The 15,453-nt window shown below is 42.0% G+C and overlaps 1 protein-coding gene across 1 annotated transcript in view; it reads right to left on the bottom strand.

Moving 5' to 3' along the window:
* acaca (acetyl-CoA carboxylase alpha) overlaps positions 1–15,453 on the bottom strand; it is a 237,926-nt gene that overhangs the window by 53,239 nt on the left and 169,234 nt on the right. The window contains 3 exon segments of the mRNA XM_052035876.1: positions 9,057–9,153; positions 13,030–13,150; positions 14,152–14,295. Of these exon segments, the coding sequence (XP_051891836.1) occupies positions 9,057–9,153; positions 13,030–13,150; positions 14,152–14,295 (362 nt within the window).

Raw genomic sequence — 15,453 nt, 5'->3', positions numbered from 1 at the left:
CTCATCTTATTTACTGCTCCATCCCAGGCAACATCCTGGGGAATCTGCTCTGCACCCCCTCCAGCACAATCACATCCTTCCTATAGCACAGTGACCTAATAATGGGGTCTTTCAAAAGACACGAAACGAAACTTGGAGGAAATAGGATAGTAAGGGGTAAGAACCTAAGAAAGAGGAGCAGCATTAGAAGGAGCATAAATGGCTGCTCTGCCATTCATCAAGATTATGGCCAATCTTCTACGTCTGTATTAATTTCCTGCACTATCCTACATCCCTTCTTATTCTTACCATCCAGAAATCTATCCATCTCTATTATGAATGAACTCAATGATTGAGCCTCCACAGCCCTCTGGGTTTCAATGACTTGCCACTGGCTGAACGAAGAAATGTTTTCTTATTTCAGAACTAATTGGCCTACCTCTAATTGAGATCCCAACCTCTGGTTCTAGACTTCCCAGGTAGGGGTAATACACACACGTCATGTAAATTTATGGGCTAACATAGTCTTCTGGAGCTATGTTTGGTTGGCTTAACACTTCAAAGAGTTTCACAATATTTGTTCTGATCTGGCATTGTGCTCCTCTAAGACTATGCTGCCAATGAGAAAATGAGACGTGCACATGGCACTTCTTCAGAGGACAGTGACGAGTGAAACAAATGAATTGATTCCCTTGACTCTCACACTTATGGAAGGCAATTCAGAGTGTGGTGACCATGTTTAAGGCAAACGTTTTGTAGAGGAAAAAAAAACACAGAAGCAGTTGTAAAACACGACGATGCTGGAGGAACTCAGCAGGCCAGGCAGCATCCGTGAAGAAAAGCAGGCGGTTAACGTTTCGGGTCAGGATCCTGACCCAGGTCCCAAAGAAGGGTCCTGACCCGAAACATTGACCGCCTGCTTTTCTCCACGGATGCTGCCTGACCTGCTGAGTTCCTCCAGCATCGTGTTTTTCATCTAGATTCTAGCACCTGCAGTCCTTTGTTTCTACTGAAGCAGTTGTACTGTCTTTTGTCAGAACACAAGGAAAAGGAAGAAGAACTGAAGCTCATCAAGCCAGCTCTACCATGCAATAAAATTATGGCTAGTCAGATCTTGGCCTCAAATTTACTTCGTTGCCTGTTCCCCACAACATTCGATTCCACAATAATGCAAAATTCTATTTATCCCAACCGTGAATATATTCAATGTCTCAGCATTAGTCATACTACCTTAATGTCCATCCCCTCTCCCATGTATCCCACATGCTGGTATTTCTTTCCTTGCTTGCTTGATCTTGCCATTCAGCATCCAACATTGCTCACTGCTTATACTGACTTTACATTCTCACTAACTTCATGATCATGACCTGAACCTAGAATTGACGGAAAGAAATTTAAAGGAAGCTTTTCAGGAATTCAGAAATCAGTGGAAGTGCTTTGATACCACAAAATGCTACACAATGGTGATTTGCAGTCTGTATTCCCTGAAGTTTCTGCCCTAAGCACCCCACGCATTCTGCTGCATTTTTAAAATAAATAAATTTGATCCATTCACAGTACAAATATTAACTCAAGTTTACAGAATGCACCACTCATTATCATCCCTTGGGATAAAAACCTGCTATAATCCCACTTTAAATCAGCAACACTATCTTTAAAGTCTCAGTCTCCTGGTTTATGGAAATATTCATCAACTGGGCATTTGCAAAATTTACATCTGCATTTTTAATCTTCATTATTTCAACCTGACAGACTTGGACAACAGTATGTTAAAAATAAATATGGAAATAGCAGGAATAACTATTTATCCAAATTATTTGAAGTGTTGGCAAAACAGGTCAGGATCAGGTCTGTGCTCACCAGTGAGTAAACTATCATTGGACAAAACAGAATAAAAGCACTGTAGTCTTGCAGCTCCAATGAGCTCACTAATGTGGCCACCTCTTTGCTTGTTAATCTTTTCACACAACATTTGGCTTGTTACTACTGAATCCCACAGAGGCAAATAGGTGCTTTGGGCACTATCTAAATTTTACAATGCATTTAAGATCAGCTTTGCTCCCTTAAACTCCTGCCAAAACAAAAACACACTTCTAAGGAAGACAGCAACATTTAAGTGCTCTAATCTCTTTTGTTTCTCATCCTATTTCTGCACGTTTGCTAGTGCCTCATTTATACACAAAACCACTCAAGCATTTTAGAGTGGCGTGTCATTGAAAACATCTGGGTAATTGCCATCATTTCATCATGACAAACAAAAGGACATCCATTTAACTGTCCCTTGAAGAGTGTCAGCCAAGAGCGGCAAGAAATGAATCGGATAAAATTATGATGGCTGGTGTATGACTGTACGGGGGGAGAGGGAGGTGGAAATTGGTGGGGTTGCAAGGAAGTAGTCCATTTAGTAAGAAAAGGTGGGGGGGGGGGGGGGAAGCAGGGGGGAGAAGTGGAATAGAAAAGCTCCACTGTGTCAACAACCATTTATTGTACAGCGTATTCTTGGACAACAGCCCTGTTTTAGGACACAGTAGTGCATTTCCTTCGTAAGAATGAGGTCCACATAACCAAGTGGTTTGAGTCAGCCTGTGCCATCTAACAAAAGTCTTCCAGAGACAGGGAGAGTGCCTGCCCTTTTGTTCAAGTTGCAAATGTCCAGTTCTGATGAACGACAACATACAATGGCGCACTCCAATGAAAATCTAACATTCTCTTTCAGATCTTGATGGCACTGTTGCACAGTTCCAATAGTTTTTATTTTATGAATTTCAGTATTTTCATCTTTCCTTTCACTTTTCTTCAGTAGTCTGTTGGCTTTAAGTGATGTGGATAGGCATGGCCAAGCAACACTAAAATCAATGAATTTGTACAACACACTTTTTTGCCCATTTCACAGAATGAGGGAGGGCCTATTATGTAGAAAGGAGAGAAAAGCTAAGATTTAATATAATGAGCCAGATCATGTTCAACCAAGCCCGAGACCTCCAAGGCCCCAGAAACTTTTTACAACCCTGCAGATCTAATTGCTCCAGGCCTCACTGCTGCAAGTATCCTGAAGCAGAGCATTTTGAGAGTAGTGACTAGGGGCCCTATCCCTGATGCCCTTTTGACAGTTCAGTCATATTTGAAAACAGTTAAATAATTAAAAACAAACCAACATTATTAAAATAAAAATGTATTTAAAACATATTTGATATAGAACCATAGAACAATACGGCACAATACAGGCCCTTCGGCCCACCATGTTCTGCCACCCTTCAAACCACACCTAAGACTATCTAACCCCTTCCTCCCACATATCCCTCTAACTTAAATTCCTCCATATGCTTATCTAACAATCTCTTGAACTTGTCCAATGTATCAGCCTCCACCACCACCCCAGGCAGTGCATTCCATGCACCAACCACTCTCTGGGTGAAAAACCTCCCTCTGACATCACCCTTGAACTTCCCACCCAATAACTTAAAGCATATCCTCTTGTCTTGAGCATTGGCGCCCTGGGAAAGAGGCGCTGGCTGTCCACTCTATCTATTCCTCTCAATATCTTGTATACCTCTATCATATCTCCCCTCATCCTCCTTCTCTCCAATGAGAACAGCCCTAGCTCCTTTAGTCTCTCCTCATAATCCATACTCTCTAATCCAGGCAGCATCCTGGTAAATCTCCTCTGCACCCTCTCCAATGCCTCCACATCCTTCCTATAATGAGGCGACCAGAACTGGACACAGTACTCTAAGTGTGGTCTAACCAGAGTTTTGTAAAGATGCATCATTACTTCACGGCTCTTAAACTCAATCCCACGACTTATGAAAGCTAACACCCCATAAGCTTTCTTAACTACTCTATCCACCTGTGAGGCAACTTTCAGTAATCTGTGGATATGAACCCCCAGATCCCTCTACTCCTCCACACTGCCCAGAATCCTGACATTTACCTTGTACTCCACCTTGGAGTTTGTCCTTCCAAAGTGTACTACCTCACACTTCTCTGGATTGAACTCCATCTGCCACTTGTCAGCCCAGTTCTGCATCCTATCAATATCCCTCTGCAAGCTTCTACAGCCCTCCACACTATCCACAACACCACCAATCTTTGTGTCATCTGCAAACTTGCTAACCCATCCTTCCACCTCCTCATCTAAGTCGTTAATAAATATCACAAAAAGTAGAGGTCCCAGAACCGATCCCTGCGGGACACCACTAGTCACAGCCCTCCAATCCGAATGCATTCCCTCCACCACAACTCTCTGCTTTCTACAGGCAAGCCAATTTTGAATCCACACGGCCAAGCTTCCCCAGATCCCTTGGCCTCTGACCTTCTGAAGAAGCCTACCATGCAGAACCTTGTCAAATGCCTTACTAAAATCCACATAGACCACATCCACTGCACTACCCTCATCAATCTTCCTGGTCACCTCCTCAAAGAACCCGATCAGGCTTGTGTCCCTAATCAGTCCATGTTTCTTCAAATGCTCACAGATCTTATCTTTTAGAATCCTTTCCAACAGCTTACCCACCACAGACGTAAGGCTCACTGGTCTGTAATTCCCTGGCCTATCCTTACTACCTTTTTTGAATAAGGGGGACAACATTTGCCACCCTCCAATCCTCTGGTACCATCCCCATTGACAACGAGGACTCAAAGATCCTAACCAATGGTTCAGCAATCTCCTCCCTTGCCATATCTACATACTCTAGAACATTAACCTCACCTACACTGTTCTCAGCATCATCAAGACCCCTCTCCTTGGTGAATACTGAAGAGAAGTATTCATTGAGAACCTCACCCACTTCCACAGCTTCCAGGCACATCCTCCCACCTTTGTCTTTAATCGGACCTACCTTCACCCTAGCCATCCTTCTGCTCTTCACGTACGAGAAAAAAGCCTTGGGATTCTCCTTAACCCTACTCGCCAAAGCCTTTTCATGTCCCCTTCTCGCTCTCCTCAGCCCTTTCTTAAGTTCCTTCCTTGCTACTCTATATTCCTCACGAGCCCTGTCTGATCCTTGCTGCTTACACCTTATGTATGCTGCCCTCTTCTTCCTAACTAGTTATTCCACCGCTCTCATCACCCACGGTTCCTTCACCCTACCATTCCTTCTCTGCCTCACCGGGACAAATTTATCCCTAACATCCTGCAAAAGATCCCTGAACATTGACCACATCTCCATAGTACATTTCCCTTCAAAAATGTCATCCCAATTTACACTCCCAAGTTCTCACCTTATAGCCTCATAATTCGCCTTTCCCCAATTCAATATCTTCCCGTCCCCTTTGCTCCTATCCCTGTCCATGACAATTCTAAAGGTTATGGAGCAATGGTCACTGTCCCCCAAATGCTCACCCACCGATAGATCTGTCACCTGACCCAGTCCATTACCTAATACTAGATCTAATATGGCATTCCCTCTAGTAGGCCTGTCAACGTACTGCGTCAGGAATCCGTCCTGGACACACTTAACAAACTGCGCCCCATCTAAACCTTTGGCACTAAGTAGGTGCCAATCAATATTTGGATAGTTGAAGTCTCCCATTATAATAACCCTGTTATTTTCGCATCTCTCCAAAAACTGTCTCCCAATCTGCTCCTCAGTATCCCTACTGCTACTGAGGGGCCTATAGGATACTCCCAGGAGGGTAACTGCCCATTTCTTATTCCTAACTTCCACCCATATTGACTCTAGAGAGGATCCTTCTACATTATCCTCCCTTTCTGCAACCGTAACAGTGTCCCTGACCAGTATCGCCACCCCTCCTCCTCTTTTCCCCCCCACCCCCCCATCCCTTTTAAAACACTGAAAACCAGGAATATTCAATATCCATTCCTGCCCTGATGTCAGCCATGTCTCTGTAATAGCCACAATATCATAGTCCCATGTACTTATCCAAGCTCTCAGTTCATCTCCCTTATTCCTGATGCTTCGCGCATTCAAGTAAATGCACTTTAGCCCATCCACCTTACTACTTTTATACCCTGTACTCTGCTTCTCCTTCCTCAAAGCCTCTCTACCTGTCAGATCTGCCTTTTCCCCATCCCCTTCTTCCTCTGACCTACTCCTCCGGTTCCCTTCCCCCTTGCAATCTAGTTTAAACCCTCCTGAACCACCCTAGCAAACCTGGCTGCAAGGATATTGGCCCCCCTCAAGTTCGGGTGTAACCTGTCCTCTCTGCAGAGGTCCCACCTTCCCCAGAAGAGATCCCAATGATCCAAAAATCTAAAACCCTCCCTCCTGCATCAACTTCTCAGCCACGCGTTTATCTGCCATCTCCTCCTATTCCTACCTTCACGTGTGGCACTGGCAGCAATCCCGAGATCGCTACCCTCGAGGTCCTATCCTTCAGCCTTCTGCCTAGCTCGCTAAACTCACTTTTCAGGACCTCAGCCCTCTTCCCACTTATGTCGTTGGTACCAACATGAACCACGACTTCTGGCTGTTCTCCCTCCTGCTCTAGAATCCTGTGGACCCGATCAGTGACATCCTGGACCCTGGCACCTGGGAGGCAACAAACCATCCAGGATTCATGCTCACTGCCACAGAACCTCCTTCCTATCTGTTTCCCTGACTAGAGTCCCCTATCACTACTGCCTTCCTCTTCTCCTCCCCTTCTGAGCAGCAGGACCGGTCCCAGTGCCACAGACCTGGCTACTGCTGCTAGGCCCCGGCAGGTCATCTCCCTCAACAGTCTCCAAAGCGGAAAACCTGTTACTGAGGGGAACAGCCTCCGGGGTCCTCAGCTCTATCTGCCTGTTCGTCTTCTTTTCCCTTTTCCCTCCACTGACAGTCAACGTTCTATCTACTTCCTGGACTCCAGAATTACCTGCTCTAAGGGGGGTGACCGTCTCCTTATGTACAGTATCTACAAAACTCTCCCCCTCCCTGATGCCGCACAGTGTTTGAAGCTGTAACTCCAGCTCAGCGATTTTGAGCCGAAGTTCCTCCAGCCTCAAGCAACTTGCTGCAGGTGTGGCCATCGTGGACCGCAGCAAGGTCCACGAGTTCCCACATCAAGCAGCTGCAGCACACCACCCCGTCCTCCATCTGAACCAATTCCTTTCTTTCTCCCCCTAGTTTTTCCTACTTAAATATTTATCACAGATAACAGGTAAACCTTACCTTTACCTACCTACCAGCTACTCACCTGCCTTGCCCCTTTACGCCGAAGCCCCTTAAGCCAAAGCCTGACCACTGCTCCCTCTCACTCAGCTGCCCACTCCGACGCTGCCCACTGGATATGGCGGTTTGCTTTTTAAAATGCCCGCGCCGCGCCTGCGAAGTCCAGCCCCCACTCTTCCCGACTAAGACTTATAGAAACACTTGAAAAAGAACCTTATAAAAATCTAACCCTAATAATCACAACCCTATTAAAAACTAACCCTTATAATTAAAAGGTATTAATATCAAATGAAGCAAAACACAAAACACTCTACCTGTACTTAACCTTTTCAATCTACTGCCCTAAGCAGTGCTACAAACACCAACTGATGTGTAGCTGAGGGGTCAGATCTGAAGGGTGTCTGGCCCCTCAGTATGACTAACCAGTTCTTCTAATCTCAGTGCTCTGACGAGGAGGTCAAATGAACGGGCATCTGACCTCCAGCACAATCCTAACTTCCATGCTGCAATACACAGGCACAACTGTCAGGAACGCACTAATGTCCCCACTCTCATTCCTCCAAGAAAGCTTTGTTGGCAGTTCTCTTCCTAACCATCAGTAAAAAACATTCAGCCCAATGAGAGAATTTGGTAAATTAGATGGGGAGAAGCTGTTCCAAGTGCTTTAAGCTAAGCAGATAATTGGCAAAAAAGCCACAGGGGTGGAGTGTAAATTAGCTTTTTTAAAAAAATAATCAACAAATAAATTATAGTCAGGCTGAAAAAGTGGAAAAGCCGACTCATTAATTATCTTTTAAGCTGAAGTTCCAACTTCCTTTTGATAAAGTTAATAAAATAATGGAGAAAAGGTGACAGTATGATTAATTGGCATACCTTTTGGGGAACGAGCACAGGTTTATGGGACAAATAACCTCTGTCTTTTATGAATTTACGTAATAAAAACCTGGTAAAATAGTGGGCAATGGAACACTATTAGCTCCATTAAGTTGTTTTTTTTGTACTGAGTAAACTGAATGGAGAAAATTCCACTTTCACATTAGTTATTGTGCACACAGAAAGTTGCTGCTGGCCATCTTGGAGAGCTCGGTGCGATGGTTTCCAATAACTGAAGGAATGGCAATTTCTTGGAAGTACTATACAACTGTTCTGAGAGAGAGGGCAAATAAATAACCCCCACTCCTCCCCACCCTACCACATATATTGTTTCCTACATAGATGAAACCAATTTGTTTATGCTATGTGAAACAAATCCATGTGACTGCTTAAACGGAGCTTGTTTCCAATGTAAGCAATGTTGAAATGTTGGACGTAAATTATACACTTTCAGCCTATATGAAATGAATTTGTGAAGGCATAGCCCAGCTCATGAGAATATACCACAAAACCTCTCCTCAGCTGGTTGAATCCTGCTGAAAAAAAAACCCTGGCTGTGAAATGGACAAACTGACATAAGTGTAGACAAGGATGGCTCTATTGAGACTTGGGTAGGAGTTTTATTTCACATTTTCGTTAGCACCTTGCCAGCTGATGATGCAAGAACTGGGAATTAATAAGCCAGTGCCAAAACTCCAAAGGGTATGGATAACTTCCAGCATTCACAGGGTTTTGCATTCCTATAAGAAATTATATTCCTTTTCTATGTTTCAAGCACACCATTTGAAGTTCTTGGGAGCAGGTTCACAACACCTGATCTTATTCACCAGAACGTCCCCCTACTATATGCAAACAGGTTCCCTCTTGCACCTCTACAATATCAAACATATCCCCCTACAACCAGTGTGCACGGGCTCAGTGCTTATTGTCATTCAGTTTTACAAGAGAAAAATAGGAATGGAATTCATTTGTCCACCTGGGTCTTACCAATATCCTTGAATGGAGCTGTTGTCAGGGTGGGGGGGTGGGGGTTGTGGAAATGGGATGGTGAAAGGAATGAAATAATTGATAATGAAGTATCTCATTACTTACCTGGCTCTTCCTACCACCACTGTCTGTGCCCAGGGTTGCATGATTTCCATGAAAGATCCGTTGTCAAAGAAGCCACTCTGCCATTGTCCTTTTTGCGCTGCATGGATAAGGAAAACCCTGATTTTGTACAATTTTTATTTCCATTTATTTAAGCATAACATTGCGGCTCTTTCAAGTTTCGGTAGTCAACCATCTTGAACCATTCCCCAGTCATGAAGGTAACCTGATGACCAATGAGATGGACTATGACCTCACGATCTACCTTGTTGTGACCTTGCACCTTATTGCACTGCACTTTCTCTGTAGCTGTGACACTTTACTCTGTACTGTTATTGTTTTTACCTGTACTACATCAATGCACTCTGTACTAACTCAATGTAACTGCACTGTATAATGAATTGACCTGTACGATCAGTTTGTAAGACAAGCTTTTCACTGTACCTCGGTACAAGTGACAATAATAAACCAATACCACCAGCTGGATTTTTCCAGTGCTCGTCCACAAACAGGTTCACTATTTCATTGACAAAGCCACACACACAATGTCTCAACATGGATGGAACATACAGAATATCTTTATAATTACGCAGCTTGCCCTATGAATATCATTTCTTTGCAACCATTTCACAGACATGAAAATTAACTACAATTCTCATATCCTCTTTCCTAGCTAACCGAAGTTTTGGGGGGTGGGGAGGAGAAATGAAAGAGGGCTTGGAGGAATGGTTCAGTAAATTAGCAGGGTTACATGGAAAAAAACAGCACAAAGCACAAAAAGCAATTTAAACCCCAGAGGTTTAGATAAGCAATCGTGTTGGCTTAATCACTTCAGCAAGTGTTTTAATCAAAAGTCAAACTGTAATTACCATATTGTTAGTCTACTTCTCAATCCATGTGACTTCGACCCTACAGTATAATGTTACCATCAATCCTGAAATTATCTTGAAGTCAGGTGTCGCTGACTGCCTTTTACATTCCAAACCTGTGTTTGTTGTCAATATGAAGAATATCGCACTGCCATCTTCTGTAATAAATTACTTTAACTTTTAACCTATGGGAGATCTGAAGTAACTTATCACTAGGAATCATCTGCTCTTTAAACCTCTCACTAAATTAGGAGCTCGAGACACTAGAAACACTGCTGGTGCAGCATTCTAGAGACATGTACAATTACCTCAATACAAGATAATGAATACTCAAACAAGTGGCTATTTTGTGAAGCTGGATCATGTCTCTCTCTCAGTACTTAATTCTTTAAACCCACAGAAAGAACATGCATCCATCAAGTCTCTTTGAAACATCCTATGCATCTCATAATCAACAAATTACCTTGATATCACTGCTGTTATGTGGACAAACACTGAAGCCACTTCACATACACCAAAATTCCACAAACAAAAAGACAACTGACTAGTTAGTCTACTCAACATTGAGCAGTTTTTGTTTGTAACCTTCATTGCAGGAAGGATCTGCATGTTTCCTCATGGTCCCTGCTCTACATAACAGCAGAGATATCATGGTAACTTCTTGTTTATGAGATGCACAGGAAGTTTTAAAGAGCCTTGAATTAAGTATCCTCACAGAGTCCACTGACTGAAGTAGGTCTTGGATAAATACCGATGCCTGGAAAAATCATCTCTGACTAGTAGTACTAAAGACACAATATACAATGCGTGATCTACTCTGCTTCTAAAACTTGATTCCATTAACTTTAATCAGACAACTGAGGGTCTCCTCAGTATGAGAGTCAGAGTCATACAGCATAGAAATGGTCCCCTCACCCAACCATATTCATACTGATCTTTTTCCTCCACCTACACGAATCATATTTGCCCACATCAGGTCAGTATCCTTCAGTATCTTGCCTATTCAAATGCAATTGTATCTGATTCCACCACCTCCTCTGGCAGCAAGTTCCAGATATCAACCACTCTCTATATAAAAATCTATCCTCTCAGATCTCCTTTAAAACTCCTTCCTCTCACCTTAAACCCATGTCCTCTTGTTTTTGAAACCCCTAAAATGGGAAAATGATTCTGACTATCCACGCCTTTCATAATTTTACATACCACTATCATGTCAGCCCTCAGCTTCCTTTTCTCCAGGGAAAACAAAGCCCAGCCTACTCAATCTCTCCCCATAACTAGTCCTCCAATCCAGGTAACACCCTGGTGAATCACCTCTGCATCCTCTCCAGTGCATTAACATCCTTCCCGTGGTGTGGCAAACAGAACTGCACACAATACTTCATGTGTGGTCTAACCAGTGTTTTGTAAAGTTGTAACATAATATCCCAACTTTTATATTCTACGTCCAGACCCATGAAGGCAAACAAGCCATATACCTTGGAGACACAGGAGACTGCAGATGCTGGAATCTGGAGCAACAAACAATCTGCTAGACTGATCAGGGTTTTGATCCAAAATATCGACAATTCCTTTCCTCCCACAGATGCTGCTTGACCTGCTGAGCTCCTCCAGCAGATCGTTTGCTAAGCCATGTACCTGTTTCACCACTTTATCTACATATGTTGCCACTTTCAGGAAATTATGGTCTTGAACCCCGAGGTCACTCTGTTCATCAAAGCAGCGAAAAGCTTATATACTTGGTTACCAGAGGGAAGGTTGAACCCATCATTTAACTCAAATGCAAGGATGTTATCAAGGCAGCCTAGCTGACAGATGGAAGAATGCTGACAAAATGTGCACTTCAATATGCAAAAGTAGATAGAAGTTTGCAACCATTACTGAAGTGTAAGTGTAACCAGTGTGGTCTTCTTAGGAATGGTATAGAGGTTTGTGGTATTTTGATCCTGATACAATACCAACTTGTCTTCATGTATAATGTTTGATGAAACAAAATATCTCAACTGCTTCACAGGAACATTATCAAACAACACAAGCCAGCTGCTGTTTGGGCAGATGAACAATAGTGGTCAAACAGCTACGTTTTAAATAGCACTTAGAGTAAGAAAAGAATTGTGGGGGAAAGTGATAGAACTTACACATTTAGCAGCTGAAGGTGAACATTTAAATTCAGGGATGATCCAGAAGTCATAACTGTTGGAGTACAAATATTTTGGGATGGTCACAGGGCTGGGGAAATAAGTGAGGAGAGTGAGAATATGAAAGCAACGGTGAAAGTTTTTAAATTTAAGCACTGCATAACCAGGAGCCAATGCAGATAAGCAAGTATGAGGTTTATGGGTGGCTGGGACTTGATGTGAGCGAGGATTTCTGCACTGGACATTTGAATGATGACAAGATTCCTTAGGGTTAAAGGCTAGGAGTATGTTGCAATTGTCAAGCCTAGAAGAAGTATCGAAGGCACGGATGAGGGTTTCACCACCATTTAAACTGAGGTACGATGGTGTTCGAGCCAGGTGCACTGATTTTAGTCAATTAGAGATGGTCGGAGGTATTGAGTTGGTTCAAAACTGTGCAGTCCCCACCCCTCACTTTAAATGTTACAGACACAGAAGTAGACAGTCCTTATAACGGCCTGAACTTCAAGCAATAAATACGGTAGATCAAATCAACTTCAGCAGGAGAGAGAGGAGAAAAATGGAAAGCATGGGGTAGCTCAGACTGCACAGTTTTTGATCAATTAAATTAGCCATTAGCTCAAGAAATTGAAATGAAAACAGAAAATAACTGAAACACTTATGTCAAGCAGCACCTGTGGAGAGAGAAACTAAGTTAACGTCTCAGGTTCATTACTCTCTCTCAGAACTGACCTGCTGACTATTTCTGGCATTGTCTATGTCCGTTTCAGATTTCCAGCATCTGCAGCTTTTTGCTTCAAATGCAGCTCCAGCAGTTGGATGGTTGGATAGCCAGCTAAATCAAAAAGTACTAGTTTGTGTTACCTCCAACCGTGGCTACTCAGTTAAGATTTTCCCACAGTGCTGAAAATAAACTGGCTCCTTGGTGTAATTTATTGTAACTGAAGCACAATGTTTTCTTTTCCTTACTTGGGTGAGATCGTCCAGCAAGCAGCCACCGAGGATCATAAGGGGCTTTTGTAGGAACAAACTCAATAACTCTATCAATGGGATCCTTGGGTTTGAGGATGGGCACAGAACTTGATACATTCTGCGGATAAAATGATTTTAAAAATGAAATCAGCACAATTTGCAAAAAAAATTCACTTTCAAATCTACCAACGTAGTTGCAACATGAAATTTACAAGTCTAGCAGCAACAAGGCAAATAAATGACATTGAAAGTTCAGTAATGAAAAATCAGTGATAATTTTTACCCAGAAAAATGTGAGACAAAACCAATAAAGGTTGCCTGTAGGTCCACGAGATAACCTTTCAACAAAAGGTACAAATATCCTTCTCCCAGTCACCCCCAACCAAATCTTTCCACAAAATCATATGCTCATTTAAAACAGGTTAAAAAAAACTTCCAGCATCTAAATTCAACTTCAGGTTTCATTATCAGCATTGTTCTCGCATGTATACACCTCAGTCCTTAAGTTCTCTTAAAATTGTGGTTTATTGTCTATTGGAAGTCTCAGTTTGTGTAAGTATTTCAGTTTGTAAATGTTAAAATTAGCAGCTATATAGTTTGCAACTGTATAAATTGTCCATTGTGCCTGCAATTGTAAACAGTGCACATCATTACCTATTAAATATACAAGACTACATGAACAGTATTGTCTCAAACATATGGGTTGTCAGTTAAAAAGATTTTATTTATTATGTCTATAGCACTTTTGATTAAAGTTTCTTAAATATCCAGCAACCGTCTTCAAATAAATATCCATGTGGTTATCTGTCAAACATATAACTCTCCCAACCATAATTTGTTAAATTAGGTTATAATCTATTAAAAGTAGACCTGGGTTTTCTTTGTTGTGTGTATCAATGTCTGTAGATAAATTAAATAACTATTAAATACTTTATGGTTTACTTTTGACTATGCAGGCAACAGAGAGGATTACTGTTAGCAAGCATATAATACTGGTTATTACCAGTTATGCCAATAATATTTGGTCATTTTTTAAAAAATAATTACCATAAATAATGCACATTAAAAGATCATGAATATTTTTGCTCAATACCTCAAAATCCAAATTAACATACAGACCTTTGGCATGTAGGACAGCCACTGAAGGAGGATGACAACTCCCTCAAAGTCATCATAGACAGTTGTGTGGGTCACACCATTGTTGTGCATGATCTGGACCCCTCCCAGCTGGTTGTTGGATGTATACACCTCTCGACCTAGCACCTTTGAGATTTAAAATCAAAAGCAACATTAAACACTGAAAATAACATCAAAATAAGTTCACCACAGTTTTGATGATTCAGCGGAAACATGCACACCTTTGAGCCTATCTAACTCTATTAGGAAGACATCCATTCCAGCTGGGGTGAGGTGTGCTCAAGGCTTGTGTGCAGGATGAGGCTGGGTTGGGTTTGTCTGGACTGCAACACCTTCTGGTAACACAAAATGGTAAAGAAGGGTTTCCATGGCCACAACAAAGCATATTCAGGCAAGGACTAGTGGGCAAATGAAATAATGGCAAGAAAATCAGGTAAATACTATTCAAATAATCTGAGAACCAACAATTGTAAGAAGAATATTCTTAGTATCTGCCCTGACCAAAGAAATGCAAATTCTCAATGGAAGTTTCTAAGATTTTGCTGAGTTTTAAAAATTGACAATAAACTCCATTGTTAATTCTCTGATAGATTTTAAATCACATGATGTTCAACCAGCAAATGAATGTGCAAATATCTGCTGGCTGATTACAGCCTCTGAGTAAAACAGAAAAGGTAAATGCAGAGTGCCGAGACTTCTTTGAAGTATATCCGGCAAAATTTAAAATGGAAAATAGACAAAAATGCATATTCTAGAAATCTGAATTAATAGGACATTTAAGACATACAAACCCATGACTTTCCAGATGCTTAACTGCATACAGAATGTGGAAGATTCTCCCTCAAATACCAACCAGTCAATTTCGCTTTTATAAAACGTTTAACAAACTGATAGAATTTTCAGTGTTTTCAGTTTTAATTAATATTTAAGCCTGAAGAGCAATATTTTTCTGTGTCAACAATTGGAGGTGGGTTTGAACTTGATTTGTGCCACTGAACGAACAGGAAATTAAAAGCAATGCCCCTTTCCGAGGCAAAGTCTCTAGATTTGAATTGTGCACAACAATGCACCTGATTCAATTCTAAGCTGTATGCAGTTATCAATCATTGAAACGTGGAAGTTATGCCACAGATGGAGGCATCCTGTCAGCTGATATTGTCTGGAAGAACACCCCAATCTGCTCCACTACCCCAGATCTAGGGGGAAAGGAAATTGTTTATTCCTTCTTGCTGTGCAACCGACTCTGCTGGAAGGGCAACCATGGAATTCAAGTGAGAACAGGAT

The sequence above is a fragment of the Pristis pectinata genome, chromosome 21 (assembly GCF_009764475.1).
Source record: "Pristis pectinata isolate sPriPec2 chromosome 21, sPriPec2.1.pri, whole genome shotgun sequence".
NCBI lineage: Eukaryota > Metazoa > Chordata > Chondrichthyes > Rhinopristiformes > Pristidae > Pristis > Pristis pectinata.
The sequence above is the reverse complement of the archived record's forward strand: the minus strand, read 5'-3'. Positions and strand labels throughout refer to the sequence as shown.